Source organism: Diaporthe citri, assembly GCF_014595645.1.
Source record: "Diaporthe citri strain NFHF-8-4 chromosome Unknown scaffold_3, whole genome shotgun sequence".
Classification (NCBI taxonomy): Eukaryota; Fungi; Ascomycota; class Sordariomycetes; order Diaporthales; family Diaporthaceae; genus Diaporthe; species Diaporthe citri.
This window is the reverse complement of record NW_025064848.1, coordinates 140244-155704: the sequence shown is the minus strand read 5'-3', so window position 1 is coordinate 155704 and position 15461 is coordinate 140244. Positions and strand designations below refer to the sequence as shown.

At 53.3% G+C, this 15461-nt stretch overlaps 2 protein-coding genes across 2 annotated transcripts; both read left to right on the top strand.

The window, feature by feature from the left end:
- Positions 1-1556: 1556 nt before the first annotated feature.
- INS49_007638 (uncharacterized protein) lies at positions 1557-8211 on the top strand (the record flags this gene model as incomplete). Its single annotated transcript, XM_043168386.1, has 8 exons — positions 1557-2318; positions 2390-2868; positions 3030-3523; positions 4141-4542; positions 4601-5366; positions 5440-6136; positions 7437-7567; positions 7650-8211. The coding sequence occupies 8 exons, from the start codon at positions 1557-1559 to the stop codon at positions 8209-8211; spliced, it is 4293 nt and encodes a 1430-aa protein (XP_043026066.1).
- Positions 8212-9735: 1524 nt separating this feature from the next.
- INS49_007637 (uncharacterized protein) lies at positions 9736-15242 on the top strand (the record flags this gene model as incomplete). Its single annotated transcript, XM_043168385.1, has 4 exons — positions 9736-9836; positions 9917-11222; positions 11934-14733; positions 14971-15242. The coding sequence occupies 4 exons, from the start codon at positions 9736-9738 to the stop codon at positions 15240-15242; spliced, it is 4479 nt and encodes a 1492-aa protein (XP_043026065.1).
- Between the last annotated feature and the right edge of the window lie 219 nt (positions 15243-15461).

Sequence of the window (15461 nt, the reverse complement as noted above, 5' to 3'; positions counted from 1 at the left end):
CGAATTCGAAAACATTGAATTAGCCCAGGCTGACTGCTGCGGCGGCAAGGCAAATCCTCTTTCTGGCCCCCGGGTGGTGGTACACAGTAGTGTAAGGTTGAGCACGGGGCAGACTCATGCCCACTAGAACTCAGGAGCCAGTCTGCTGAATAACACGTATACATGGTGGGTCGCACATCTCCAACTTTCTTTTCTATATTTCGTTCGCACTTCTTTTCGGGCGAAAATGAATTTTCCAGCGTGCGAAGAATTTCTTGAAAAGGGGCTTTGTGAGACCTTAACTGATTTATATGGCAACTATTGGCTGGGATTTCACGCGAGGCAGTGCAGGGAAAAAAACAATTCCTGACTTCGTGGCAACGCTTTGGTCCTTGTGGAACCTGGCCTGATGCAAATGCCACCGGGTGGCTACACCTGGCACGTTCTAGTACTATCTTGGAAATGTTTTCATTAGTAATTGGTGCAGGCGGCTGCCTCAAAAGCGGTTGCTCGCCAAGGCAAAACACGTAGGCTGGGACAACAGTGTCTCCTGCCCTGGGTGCACACCTTTCAGGGCTCACGGTCCAGCCAGGGTTCAGTGCCCAAGTGCTTCTAGAAATTGACTTCATCTTTGGAACAGTTCCTGGTGCATACTGCAAAAAGGACCCGTCCTGACGGAGAAAAGCCCCTCACCATCCATCACCTGCATCAGACTTGTGCTGCTGATCACACCGCACTGATCTCCATCAGGAGTTCCAGTCTAGGATCCAGATGGCCGGGGCGGGAGACCGCAGCAGGCTAGTGGGTTTCCCATTCAGAGACAGCCAAGCAAGACCGGGTATAGTGCCGGAGATATCCTTTTTCTGCAGGACTGACATTTTGAGGCCCCGGGTCTCAGAGACATACTCGACCGAACTACAACGTCGGAAAGTGTTGATGGAGGCGACTGACCACTATGCTGAATTTCGAGAATTTTCGTGTGCAAGGTGTGGCGTGCTGCCTCCCGCCACCAGCTTCTTTGACATGGAGCGGCGAGATCGGTCCCGAGCCTCGTTGAGTCCAGCGTGGAGCTGAGTAAGAGATCGGGCGGGTAAATTCACTCACAGCATGCGAACGACACCGGTGAGCCTTCCTATCTCGAATTCGGAGGAGTGTGGGTGACATCCGGACACCACTCTTCGTGGTCGTGGTCAAAGGGTCTCCAATAGGAGGGCCAATTTTCAAAGCAGGCTGGGAGCCCCCGTCATCGACCAATGGCGCAGACAGCTCCGCGCACATTGATACCAGGGATTGTGAAGGCATGGTCAGCAATGGTGCCATAAAAGTGCAAAATGCCCGCAGCAAACGGCCCCCATCCACACCTCTCGAAGACTGGTTAACCTATCATAAACAAGCCCGGGTGTTAGCGAGCTGTGCGTGCTGCTCCACACCGCCGCGATACCAAGAGGACTTATCTCTCACCTTCATGTTACGCGATGCGGCTCTGCTGGGTGGATCATCTACCCCTCCACTTATTTAATCCACTTCTGGCTCGTAAGGCAGAATGGACCCATGGGCCTTTCTTGTGACCCACCAAGATGGCTTCCCAAGGCATATTCAACACTAACGAATACCACACTGACGAATACCACACCGACGAGTACGGTACCGACGAGTACTATACCAGCGAGTACGATACTGGAGAGGGCGATACCGACGAGTACCACACTGATTCCGAAAGCATGACTTCTGGTCGCACTAGACCTGGTGAAGGTTTGGACGAAAGCTTGACAAGAAATGCAGAGAAGAGTGTGTTCGACCACTCGAAGGAGTTCCTGCCCTATGGGACTATCGATGGCATCATCACACGCGAGATAGTACGCGGCAGGTTAAAGTCACGGAGAGGCCATTCTTCCACGGAGACTCAGGAGAGCCGCCAAGAGGATCAAGCCACTGTGGAGAGTCTCGCGGACTCCATCTTGAGGAGCAGGAAGAAAACTTTTGCAATCACACTTTACGCAAACCTCGGCAACAAGGATTTCCGCGAGGCGATGACCCTATTTCATTCCCTTGGTTTCAATGATGACAACTTACCTCTGACTGGAGATGCCACCACACGCATTTTCTTCTCTTCCACCACCAAACGATACAGAAGGCCGTGGAACCATTTCCGAGTGGATGCCTTCTGTTCAAATCAGTGGAGATTTCTCGCACCTGTCTTTGACAGCAAGCAAAGCGAGTTGGCATTGCACACAAATCATATCCTTCCATTTACGTGGGCAATGCAACGAGGGGCAGGGATGTTTGGTGAGGTGCACGAGGTCACTATCCACCCTGCCCATGGGAAGAATGTGGTCCACGTGAGACATTTCAGCCGTTGCAAAATTCCATGCTAACAGCGCTTACTGACATGTGCATCGACTTTCGTCAGAATTCCAACGTCGCAGTCAAAAGATTGCAACGCACCAACGCCCAAGACCGGGACACGAGGAAGGAGCTCGAAGATGCATGGCGCAAGGAAGTCGAAGCACACCAAGAGATTGCCAAGTGTGGCCATTCAAACGTTATTCGATTCATCACAGCCATCACTAGAGAGCATGACCGCTATCTAATGTTCGAATGGGCAGATGGGGGAAACTTGCGCGAGTTCTGGCTCAACCATAACCATCGACTCACTAGAACCCTGGTCAAAGACGTCATGCTACAGGTTTATGGACTGGCTGATGCATTGGAGCAGATACATTCAAGGGGCTTTCGGCATGGTGATATGAAGCCTGAAAACATCCTTCGTGTCAAGACTCCGAGACGCGATCCTTCGAAGGTTGATGTCGGGACACTGAAAATATGTGACATGGGCCTGACCAAATACCACTACTTGGCCACCCAACTTCGAGAAGCAGCAACGAACACGTGAGTCTTTCATCATTTTACAATCTATTTGCTATCAGCTTGCCCACGGAAGCATGCCTGACCGTCAACTATGCCATTCACCCGCATCGAGGACACCGTAGCACGTTGCTTGACCGGACCACGTGCGTTCAACACAGACGTAGACTGACGTAAAACCGCAGCAAATTCACCACCTGGAGATACGAGCCCCCGGAAGCAACTGAAAAGGGAAGCGCCTGGTCGCGAAGGTACGACACATGGTCTATTGGCTGCATCATTCTGGAATTCATCATTTGGATGGTCTACGGGATCAAGGAACTCCAGAATTTCAACGACAGGGTTGCGAACGAATTCGGCAAGCAAGTTCATTACTTCGAACTGGAGGGAACCAATGGCGGAACGTCCTTCAGGGTCCATGCCGCAGTGACGGCCATGATGGACAAGCTCGCCCAACATCCCCAGTGCATCGCTGGAGAAACTGCCTTGGGCGACCTCCTGAAGGTAGTCAGGAAGAGATTGCTGGTGGTATCGTTGGGTCCCTCCAATGGGAATGGCAGCACTCCCCAAGTCGGTACTAACGCACAGTCTCCATCACGCGCTGATTCTATGACTCTGAAGAAGGAGCTCGACGGCATCATCCGGAAGGGGAACCAGAATGGATTCTACTGGCTAAAAGGTGAGAGTAGCGACGATGCACCGAGTCTGTGTACGCCACAGGCGGTCAGCTCTTCGCCCAATCCTCCAGGATCCCTGACTGTGAGCAGGAGGCATTCCTCCGGGAATGTCCAAGGACAACTTACGACCTACAGATCGTCTCTCTTTGTCCCAATACTGACAGAAAGTGTGGGAGTAGGTTGAACCCCGGGCCTCGGTCAATGGATCGATGCCGTCACACATGGCCATGGACAGCTAATTGTTTCTGCAATATGTAGACTGTATGTGCCCCCGGACAGTGAAAGACAACTGGGCCCTCAGGTTTTGTGTCTGTGCTGACAGAGTGTCCATGGGGCGGAGCAGGAAGTAAGTGACATCGCCTAGGTGAGGCCCAATTCAGTTGAGATCAGTCGAAATTGACAGTCAGTGAAATTAAAGTATGTGAGCGGCTCCTCCGCCCTACTGTCGGAAATTGCGCCATGAAATACTGAACGAAAATATTTCTCCAGCGTGTAAGTTCCCAGCTAAGGCTTTAATCTTGTGACCATGGGCTAATGCAATCTCTCCTCAGAATGTAAACATGCTGTGCTCATCCGCACTCAAACTTTACCTCGATCACTAATACTCACTCCCCTACAGGTTCAGGTGTGTTGCTCATGTGGTCTCTGTTCCGATATCGCCACGTATGGCTGAGAAGTCTTCAGCTGAATCACATCTGGGAGTTTCCCGTTGACAATTATTTTGCTACGAACATCGTCAACAACATCAGCACATCGGTACTTGCCGCGGATGGAACAAACTCAAACATCACGTGTACCAAATGTCGCAAGCTCGAATTTTGGACGCCTCATTTCAGCATTGAAGACAGATGGGACGAGCTGGAAGCGAGTCGACACACTTGCGACTTTTGCAGAATGCGATGGCAGATCTGCAGCCATCTTGATCGACAACAGTTTCCAGTTCTCAGGTTTGATCGCGATCAATCCATGCTGAAGCTGAACGGGACGTACCCGCCTGTGCTCTCTATACGACGAGGTCAAGGTGAGACTCATAACACAGATAATCCTTGTTGACGGCAATTCTGACGTTGAAATTCTAGAGCCACAGAACAGCAAAACGAGTCACATCCAGATCGGATATCCACTGCTCCCCGATCGTGCGAGCGAGTCTCAGTTCAATATTCTTCGCCAGTGCCTGATTGACTGCAATATTGATCATCCTCAATGTCGACCTCAGAAACTCGGGTCCTTGCCTACAAGGCTCATTCATGTCGGTCTCAACGACTCTGACACCATCAATCTCTGTGAAACTCGACCTACGGACAAATTCGAGTACATTGCCCTGTCCCACCCATGGGGTGAAGGTCCACACTTCTGTACTACCTTGGCCAACGTTGAGGAATACCGGGAAAAGATCGATTTCGGAGAGCTTCCCGCTATGTTCCAAGACGCTATTGTCACTACCCGAAAACTCGGGCTTGAGTACCTCTGGATCGACTCAATTTGCATCATCCAGGGAGAAGGTGGAGATTTTCACCGGGAAGCCAAGCGGATGGAAGATGTGTTTAGCTCTGCGTTCTGCGTGATCGCGGCAAGCAGCGCACAGGGGCAGCATGACGGCTTCCTGAATCGACGAAGGCAGAACCGCGAATGCTTGATATTTGAACATGCGGGACTGCCCCCGCTGTATGTGAGCCGCTTCATGGACGACTTCAACAAAGACGTGCTTGAGTCGCCACTGAGCAAGCGTGGCTGGGTATTGCAGGAGAGGGCATTGGCACGGAGAACGATCTATTTCACGGACAGCCAGACGTACTGGGAATGTGGAAGGGGTGTCAGGTCGGAGATGCTTACCAAAATGGACAAGTAAGCCTTGCCTTCATCTGAGGTCCACAAATGTGGAGTTTGTGGCTAACTCATGGACCTTCCTCTGCCACAGCAAACTCGCTTCCTTCCTCGGCGACCCCAACTTCCCATCCAAGCTGTCCAACGACGCGACCATCCGCGGCGTGAAGATTCGCCTCTACGAGGACCTCTACCGACAGTACACCCGCCTCCAATTCACACGCATCTCAGACCGACCCATTGCCATCGCCGGGCTCGAGAAGAGGCTCGTACGTGATCTTCAGGCACAAGGCGGCTTCGGGGTCTTTGACGACGGACGGAGTCTCTTCCACCGCAGCCTTCTCTGGCAGCGTGGCCGCGAGGTTCCGCCCATGGCTAGGATCCCCTCAGTTCCGTCGCTTCCCGTTCCAAGTTGGTCGTGGATGGGATACGATGGCGGCATCGACTTCGTCGACCTCCCACTCGGGGGAGTCCAGTGGTCCACGGATGCAATTAAGAGCCCCTGGGCGACTGGAGGACCAGACACATGGCATACCGGAGATGGTAAAGAGTTTGTGGAGCTGACAGCCAGGGCAAGGCCGTTCGAACTAAGGAGTACGGGACTGGCAGCCCCTGATGAGGTTGAGATTGTGTGTGATAGTCAAGATTGGATGGATCTGGAGAACAAGGACCTGATGTGCGTGGTGGTGGGCAGGGAGAAGAAGAGCAACTTCGACATCGAGGAAATGGCGCACTTTGTTCTCGTCATTACAAGGTCCAAGGAGCCATTGGTGTCAAAAGAAGGGATCACGGTGTGTGAGAGAATTGGAGTGGGCCACGTGAAGGGCAAATATCTCGACTTAAGATCCTCGCTCGAGGCTGTTGTCATTCGCTAGTCAATTACAAGATCGCATTCCATACTGACGGACGCCTGTCACACATATCTCGCGATTTCTGGCTCCATATAGGGCGCAAATGTGCTCGTCTCGGCCCGGGCTTGTTGGTGTGTCCTCGTTCCTGCATGGTCCCAATGGCGGACAAAAGGACAGCCGACACGAGAATGAGGCATGTACACGAACTTTGGAGCCAACAGAAACACACATAATTGTAATGGAAGTAGCTTTGCACGATGTGAACAGTTACTACTTCTACACCTTGGCCGGATTTCACAATCCTAGAGACATGTCTCTTGAGTTGGTAGAACACGATGTCCAGAATGACGGAACCCTGGGAATGGATCGGAAGCCGGTGGCAGGGGCCTGCAAGACCAATTGCAGACCAGTAGTCCTTGATGTACGGCTCTGATAAGCCTGTTGTAGATGGGCAACCTGCCCGGGGTGCCTGCATCATGTCACATTGCCAGCAATTAGCGCTGACCGTGGTTCGATATTTACGCCGAAAGGGAGCTAAGCGGGGTAAAGCCACCATTTGCTATGCCAGAAGTGAGCAGCGGCCTTATTGACACGGCGAGGCTGCGTGCATGTTATGCTCAAAGATTCAGAATCTGGAAGTCTTGAAACAATAAAATCGAAAATAAAAACATGATGCTAGTAAAAAAAAAAAAAAAAAAAAAATTGGTACAAAGGGGTGGAGAGGCCCTACCTAGCGGATCCCAAGCACACTGCCCCAGTCCAAACATCTCAGGCTGAGAGACCCACATGGTGGTTGGTGTGATCCTTCAAGCAACTAACAGGGCTGTTGGCGCCAACTGCCTTTGCTGCTCACCCGACGTAACCAAAGGAACTATAGCTTGGAAGTTTGATTCCCACCAGGGCTAATCTTCACGGTTTCCTCGTTTTCCCATATTTATTCAATCTACATTAAAAGACTAATTGTTTGAATCCAGCATGGCGTCTAAGTACGATATCCTAATCATAGGCTCCAGGGCGGCGGCCCAGCTGGGCTGAGTGCTGCTGCATCTATCGTGCGCCAAGACCACAAGACGCGGCTCTTCGACTCAGGAAAATACCGGAACGCCGAGTCCAAGCACATGCATACTCTACCCACTTGGGATCATCATAATCCAGCAGAGTTCCGCAGTACCTCCCTGGCCGGCTTATAGCGTTACAGCTCAATTATTGTTGAAACGTCGAGATTGAGAATATTAAGCAGAATGATGACGGGAACTTTGAGGCCTCGGGGGCCGGAAAGACTTGGACGGGGAAGAAAGTCATCCTGGCCACTGGGGTTGGGGACATCTTTCCTGATATTCCGGGCTATGCTGAATGCTGGATTTCGGCAATGTGAGTTTTCCCTTGCCACTATCCTCCATGGATCCTATACGTTCAACGCCGATCATGTGCTGACAAAGTGGGTGAATCGCAGTTTCCACTGCCTTTATTGTCATGGGTGGGAAGAGAAGGACAGCCCATCTGCAGGCATGCTTGCCGAGGGCGACACAGGCAACGTCGTGGTCGCCTTGCACTTTGCCCGTCAAGCCCTTCGCATTTCAAAACAAGTGACGCTGTACACGAACGGAAACGAAGGACTGGCCAAGCAATTGAAAGACGCTATCGCCAAAGCTCCAGCTCCGATGACGGTAGAGTCCAAGAAGATCGAGAAGCTTGCCAAGGGCCCGGAGCGGTCCCAGGTCGTGCTGCATTTCGAGGATGGCACCAGCAAGACGGAGGCCTTCCTGGCCCACCAACCCAAGACCAAACTACGAGGGTCGCTGAATCAGCAACTCGGGCTCGAGGTTGCGCCGCAGGGCAATATTAAGGTCAACCAGCCGTTCAACCAGACTTCATTCAAGGGTGTCTTTGCCGCAGGGGACTGTTCCTCCCCCATGCAGACCGTCACGGCCGCTCTTCACTCGGGAACATGTACCGGCGGCGGCGCACCGTTGCAAATACAGGCCGAGACGTTTAATCAGCCGGCACTATTCTGAGTCATTTCCACCGAAAGTGATCCAGGCCTCCAGGGCAGTCCGAGTTTGTGCTAGTTACTAGGTTCAGATGCACGGTATCGCAATTGATTGGACGATGGCTAGAGGTGTTTCTGCGTAGCTGTCTAGACACTAATCAAGGTACCAAAGGCACTTTATACCAAATATCAGTCTAATGGCCCTCATCTAGGAAAATGTTGGCTGTGACGTTGTCACTTGTATATCTGCTATCGTCACCTCAACTTGATGCTAGATCTTTCGTTCAGTTCTCTCGATGAATGGAGTCTGTTGCAAACAACCAGGTATCTGTGGTGATGGGTGCCAGCTATTTAAGGCGACATTCTATCGCCTCAAAGGTTTCATGCAGTTTCACGTCATTACTTCAATCAATTCATGTTAGAATCTGAGTAACTTCTCATATGTTTGCCTTCGTCTTTGCTCTCCAATTCTGCAAATATCAGAGTTGTCTTAACTAAATTCACGTAATGTCTACAAGCACAACCATAGCATCATCCAAGTCCAAGCTAGGTAGCCTTAGTGGTCTTAATTACAATGCCTCAAATGCTACTCGCTCACGGTTGACCAACGCCACGACGTTTGTTAAAAAAGCATAATGAGTGGAGTTCAGCATCTCGTGTGATGCACTCACGTTGGAGTCGGTAGCTGTTGTATTATTAAGCATGCCCGTGATTTCATTGCGTCATTGCATAAGGAATACTGCCAGTGGTTGAGACTGTGACTCTACGTCTACTTCGGAACTAAGCATAGCACCTGGAATATCAACGGTGTAATCATATGTATAGCATTTTCACATTCATGTGCATGCCAGTAGAGGCGTTAGACCTTTCATGGCATAAAAGGCCACACTTGAATCACTAATTAGATGCCTGCTATTTGGGCAAGCGGCATGCAGGTTTTCAGTTGTACTAAGCGAAGGCACTACAGTGGTGTCAGCCTGTTGAGTACATTAGCTGTGTTTGCTGAGGACACATGGGTAGACTGAAAGGCATATTGAGGGTGACTTGAAACAGAAATACGTGATTAGTATTTCAAAGAGACATAGAACTTCTTCAATATGATGAAATACAATTGGAAAACTCGTCTACTCAGTACACATCTGTAGGATGAAACGGGTATCACGTCTAGCAGGCAACTGGAGGCGGGTTGGTTTAGGTTGATATTGGAATTCAAAGCTCCATGACTCTCACCCTTTTGGATGAAGTGCAGTCAATAAAGCCATTTGTGCTGTGAAGGTGTTGGTGAGGAGTCTGAGAAGAAGTACTGTAGTGCTGTGACTCACTGGGCGTGCAACCAACAGACACCAACACCAGGCGCCAAGGAAAGCCTAAAGTTCTGCCTACCCATCCTCTCTCCAACCGTATACACTCGGAACTTGACCTGTTCGATCCTCCGCCATGTGACTCAACAAATTGCAATCAGCATTGAATACCTATCGCTGCGTTCGAATTCTCACGAGCTCATTTCTGCACCGTTCACTTTTCGCGGCGTCACAATAATTCCCGCAAGATGGACATTCCCTCTGAAGCCTCGGAGTTGCCGATCCGTGCAACCGCGCGTCAGCTGAAAACCCCAAAGGGAACCCTGGACTTTATTGGCACGGAGATGAAGTAACGAAAGCACATCTTGTAAGTTCCCCATACTCTTTCATGCTACACCTCGAAGTATAACTCTCTAATTGAACCCTTAGTCGAACCCTCAGCGATGTCTTCGAACGTCACGGCGGCCAGGAGCTCGACACGCCCGTTTTCGAACTCAAGGAAATCCTCTCAGGAAAGTATGGCGAAGATTCGAAGCTCATCTATGACCTGCAAGACCAAGGTGGCGAGCTATGTTCTCTACGATACGACCTCACCGTCCCCTTTGCTCGCTGGTTGGCCATGAACAGCAACTACACGCAGGTGAGCCGGTACCAGATCGCAAAGGTCTACCGGCGTGATCAACCTGTCGTGTCGCGTGGCAGATACAGAGAGTTCTACCAATGTGACTTCGACATTGCGGGCGAGTACGAGCCCATGACCACCGACGCCGAGATCCTCTTGATCATCGTCGAAGCCTTTGAGGCGCTGAAAATGAACATCACGATCAAGATCAATCACAGGAGGACTCTGGACGGCATGTTCGCCGTTGCGGGGGTGCCGGATGACAAGATCCGAGCCATCAGCTCAGCTGTGGATAAGCTCGACAAGTTGTCATGGGGTGAGGTGAAACAGGAGATGGTTGATCAGAAGGGCCTACCAGAATCCGTAGCCGACCAGATCGGTCAATTTGTCCGAGGCCGTGGTAGCTCCGCCGAGATCCTGGGCCAACTGAAAGACGATGAGAAGCTGGCAGCCAACGAGGATGTCAAAACTGGAATCGACGACGTGGCCCTGCTTCTCTCTTACTTAGAGGCATACGACATTGCAGACAAAATCTCGTTCGACCTGTCCCTAGCTCGCGGGCTCGACTACTACACGGGTGTCATCTTCGAAGTTGTCACTTCTCTACCCAATGCCAAAGACGCCGGCACGAACAAAGAGCCCCAGGTCGGCAGCATAGCTGCAGGTGGACGCTACGATAAGCTGGTGGGCATGTACTGTGACCGAGACGTTCCGAACGTCGGCGTATCGTTCGGCGTCGAGCGCATCTACACGATCCTCAACGCGCGGAGACCCAAGAAGAAGAAGGGGGAGTCGGTGATTTCTCAGGACTTTGACGTTTACGTCGTCGCGGCGGGAGGTGGCGGCCTTTTGGTCGAGCGGATGGCAATCTGTGGCCAGCTGACGAGGGCCGGTATCAGAGCGGGCTTCTTGAGAAAGGCGAAGCCGAGCTTGCGCTCGCAGTTCAATGCCGCTGACAAGGTACCTCTAACCGTCATTTTAGGTCCGGACGAGCTGGCTGCCGGCAACGTGAGGCTGAAGGCATCCACGGGCAAGGATTCAGAACCCGCTGCGCAGGGCAAGGGTGAGAAAGATCGCGGTCAACTGGTCGCCAGAGACGATCTTGTGGTGGAGGTCAAGAAAATGTTGCGAAGCATATCTGGAGATACAGAAACTCGTCGCTAGAGTCAGGGCAAATGGGGTGCGGATGCGAGTTGTAGCTTCTAAGCTGTATATGTCTTTTGGCTTTGGATTCTAAAATTCAGGGGACCTTATTCGGGCATGTGTAAGGTACCCATTGGCTATCTGACCCTGTTACCGCTGCTAGAAAGTGAGAACATCGATCAGCGGAACTCAGTGAGTATAACTTTCATTCTGCATTTTCGTAAGAAACAAGCCCACTCGAGAATGTCACTCCTGGGGATGAATACGACGAGATCCGCTATACATACCAATGAACCCCTCCACATGCATCATGTGGACTGTGGGGCTCTTGGCTTCTTCCCCTCCTGGACGATGTAGGGATACCACGCTGAGCAAGGTCTGGCTGTTCGGCTGACGCTATACCGAAGCTATATTGCGGCACGATTCCCACCTCGCAATGTACCTGCAGATCCACCCGCGCCAACCCGCTTCTGGGGTTCTTGGCAATCAACGCCGTCACGCTCTGTGGGTACAGTCTTGCGTGCCGAGAAGATAGCGGGACTTGGGACCGCAATGGACGTGGCGCACCGGAAATTCGATGGCGACATGGCATCGCCATACCTCATACCGAGGTCTGCCTGGCAGGTCACAAATGACAAGATGCAGGTACAAAATGGGCCGCAGGTGCTCGCTGGATTGTAGGCCCATCATGACGGGTGCTGCTCCAACCCTTCCGCTCTTTTCAACATGTTGAGATCTGTGCTTGGCTTGTACGGCCTGCTCAGCACCGTGGCTGCCGCCTCAGACTCGGTCAAGGTCAAGTGGCTCGAGGGCACTCCCAATTACCTCGGGGGAGTGACCTTTGGTCTGCCATGGCCCCGTGGACAGCACCTCGCGGACGCCACAACCTTCAGCGCTTCGGGTGATGCTCAGTTGCAATCGTGGGTCACCGCCGTCTGGCCTGATGGCTCATTGAAATGGACGGGACACGCGCTCGGTGCCAGTGACTCGCCCGCCGTCGAATACACCATCACTGCATCTGGGGCGGGAAACACGACTTCATCCCGCCTGAGACGACAGAGCAGCAACAGCACTTCCGGTGTCCAAGTCAGCGACTCTGACGACGAGATCGTTGTAAACACTGGCAAGGTCACGGCAACATTCCCCAAGTCGGGCGATGTTCTGGTGTCATCTATCGAGGCAGGCGGCAAAGTTGTCGGAAACAACGGTCGTCTTGTCTTGAGGTCTCAGAGCGGAACTCCTGACGATGACGAGGACGGGAAACCTGCTGGCATCGAGTACTTCAGTTTTGCCAGCAAGATCTACAACGCGACTGTCGCGGAGGACAGCACGGCGCGTGCACTGGTGACCGTGCAAGGCATCCATTCGGCTGTTGATAGGGAGGGCGCGCATGATGACTGGCTCCCATTCACACTGCGATTCTACCTTTACTCCAACTCCGAGGCCATTCGCATCATCCACACCATTATCTACGACGGCGAGGCCAAGACAGACTTCATCTCAGGGCTTGGTGTTCGGTTCGACGTGCCTCTTGCTGAGGAAGAGCAGTACAACCGCCACGTCCGCATTGCGGGTGTCGATGGTGGTCTGTTGCACGAAGCGGTCCAAGGAATCACTGGTCTCCGTCGTGACCCGGGCGCCGACGTGAGGTCTGCCCAGTTCAATGGCACTGAGACGCCTGACAAGGCGACTTGGGACCAGAGGGTTACCACTCGCCTGCAATGGATCCCCACGTGGAGCGACTACAGACTCACCCAGCTTTCACCAGATGGCTTCAACCTCAAGAAGCGCACCAAGGCTGGACAGAGTTGGGTGACCATCCCCGGTGGCACCCGCTCTGGAGGTCTTGCTTACCTGGGCGGCTCCTCCGTCGGAGGTCTTGCCCTTGGGCTGCGTGACTTCTGGAAGAAGTACCCTACCAGCTTGGATATCTCCAACGCTGCCACAGATACCGGGTCCATCACGTTGTGGCTTTACAGCCCCCAGGCTGAGCCCCTCGACTTGAGACCATACCATGACGGGCTGGGCCAAGACACATACGCGAAGCAGCTGGATGCACTTGAGATCACTTACGAAGACTATGAGGGCGGGTACAATACACCGTACGGAGTGGGCCGCACCAACGAGTTGTTCCTGTATGCCTTTGCAAGCACTCCATCTGCTGACACCCTCTCGGCTCTCACCAATCACACCAACAATCCCCCAGTCTTGATCCCTGAGCCGGGGTACATACGCGACACTAAAGCCATTGGCAGCTACTGGGATGTGCCAGGCTCGCCAGTGGACTCTGCAGAGGGCCAGACGATTGAAAACAACATGGACTTCCTCATCAAATTCTATGAAGGTCAAGTTGAGCAACGTCGGTGGTACGGATTCTGGGACCACGGCGACATCATCCACACCTATGACGATGACCGCCACCAGTGGCGGTATGATATTGGTGGCTACGCCTGGGACAACTCGGAGCTTTCCCCTGACTTGTTCTTCTGGGGTCACTTCCTGCGCACTGGCCGCGCAGACGCATACAAGCTAGCCCACGACCAAGCACGTCACGGTGGAGAGGTCGATTCATACCATCTCGGCAACTTCACTGGTCTCGGAACGAGGCACGGCGTCCAGCACTGGAGCGACAGCGCAAAGCAGGCTCGTATTTCTACGCCCGTGTACAGGAAGACCTTCTTCTACATCTCCGGCGGCGACGAGCGCACCGGCGATCTCGTGCGCGAGGTGCAAGAGGCCGCAAAGGCCTTTGTCCTCGTCGACGCCCGCCGCAAGGTCCGCGCGCCCGACGTCGTCTACAAGCCCGACCCAACAGCGCTATACCTCAACTTCGGCACCGACTGGGCCGGCCTCGCGCAGGCCTACCTGATCGAGTGGGAGCGGCGCGGCCCGGGCTGGGAGGAGGCGCGCGACAAGATCACCGAGGCGCTCCGGACGTACCCCAAGCTCAAGAACGGCTTCGTGACCGGCGAGGCCCTGTACGACTCGTACACGGGCGCCTGGGCGCCCCCGCCCACGGACCCGTCCAACAGCGGCAACGTCACCGTCAGCCACCTCTCGGGCGTCTTCGGCGTCCTCGAGACCATCGACCAGATCGTCGAGCACTTCGGCCCGGAGGGGCGCAATATTACACGGCCTTTCTATGACGCGTTTCTCGACTACTGCTACTACTACGGCGCCCCCAAGGCCGAGCAGGCGGCGCGGTACGGCAAGGACTTTGGGAACCTCAACCTCAAGCAGGGCCACTCGCGCTTCACCGCCTACGTCGCCAACAGGCGCCAGAACGCCACCCTGGTCCCGCGGGTCTGGTCCGAGTACCTGGGCGACGGCAGCAAGGACGGCCTCGCGCCTGATGCGCCGTGGAGGACGGAGAGGTTCGACGGCAGTGATGTCCTTGTTCCTGTCGATGAGGCCAAGTGGGTTAGCACGAATGCCGCTGCTCTCTATGGTGTGGCCGGCTTTGAGAACTTGGCTCTGGTGGGTACGCCCGATGTGCCGAGCATTGGGAACTCAACTGCCTGATTGAGGATTTGGTGTATTGGCCGATCACAATTGATGATTATCTGCAAAGTGTCTTTGTACATAGCAACTACTTAGATTTATTGTGCACATCAGGAATTCACCTTGGACCTGGTCCTGGGCCCTACCACCTGAACCCTGTTCGGATTCTAGCACCACTTCATACCTTCGATGACTCAGTACTAAGAATTGAATCGAGACAAAGCTCTTGCTGGCGGCTCCAACGCAAATTCCACCGACGGCTTCGCCGTCTCCGGCCTCAGCATCGGCAGCGGCAGCGGCAGTTCCACGTGCCTGCGAGCCGACCAGGCCATCAACACGGTCCATCTTTCCAACTTGCCCTGCGCCACCTCCACCCCAACCAACGACCAGAATGGGACGTACCCCGTATCTCTGCACGACCTCCCGGCGGCTCTAACTCTTGTCTTCCAATTTATGGACATCGGATGCTTCGCCAGCTCCGCACCGTAATGGGCTACGGCGGCCCCAGTGCCACGTGGGCGACCAAAAACACCATTGGGGATTGTGCGTTGTTCTGTCTGCTCACGTATTCGTACTTTTGCGTGGCAAACGGCGATAGATGCCGCTACATGACCGGCGTTACAAGGTGACGGTGCCCCGGGACACACTGTGACCAGATAAAGAATTTGGATTTATCTCACTGTTGACCATTGTTAGGACACATCCCAC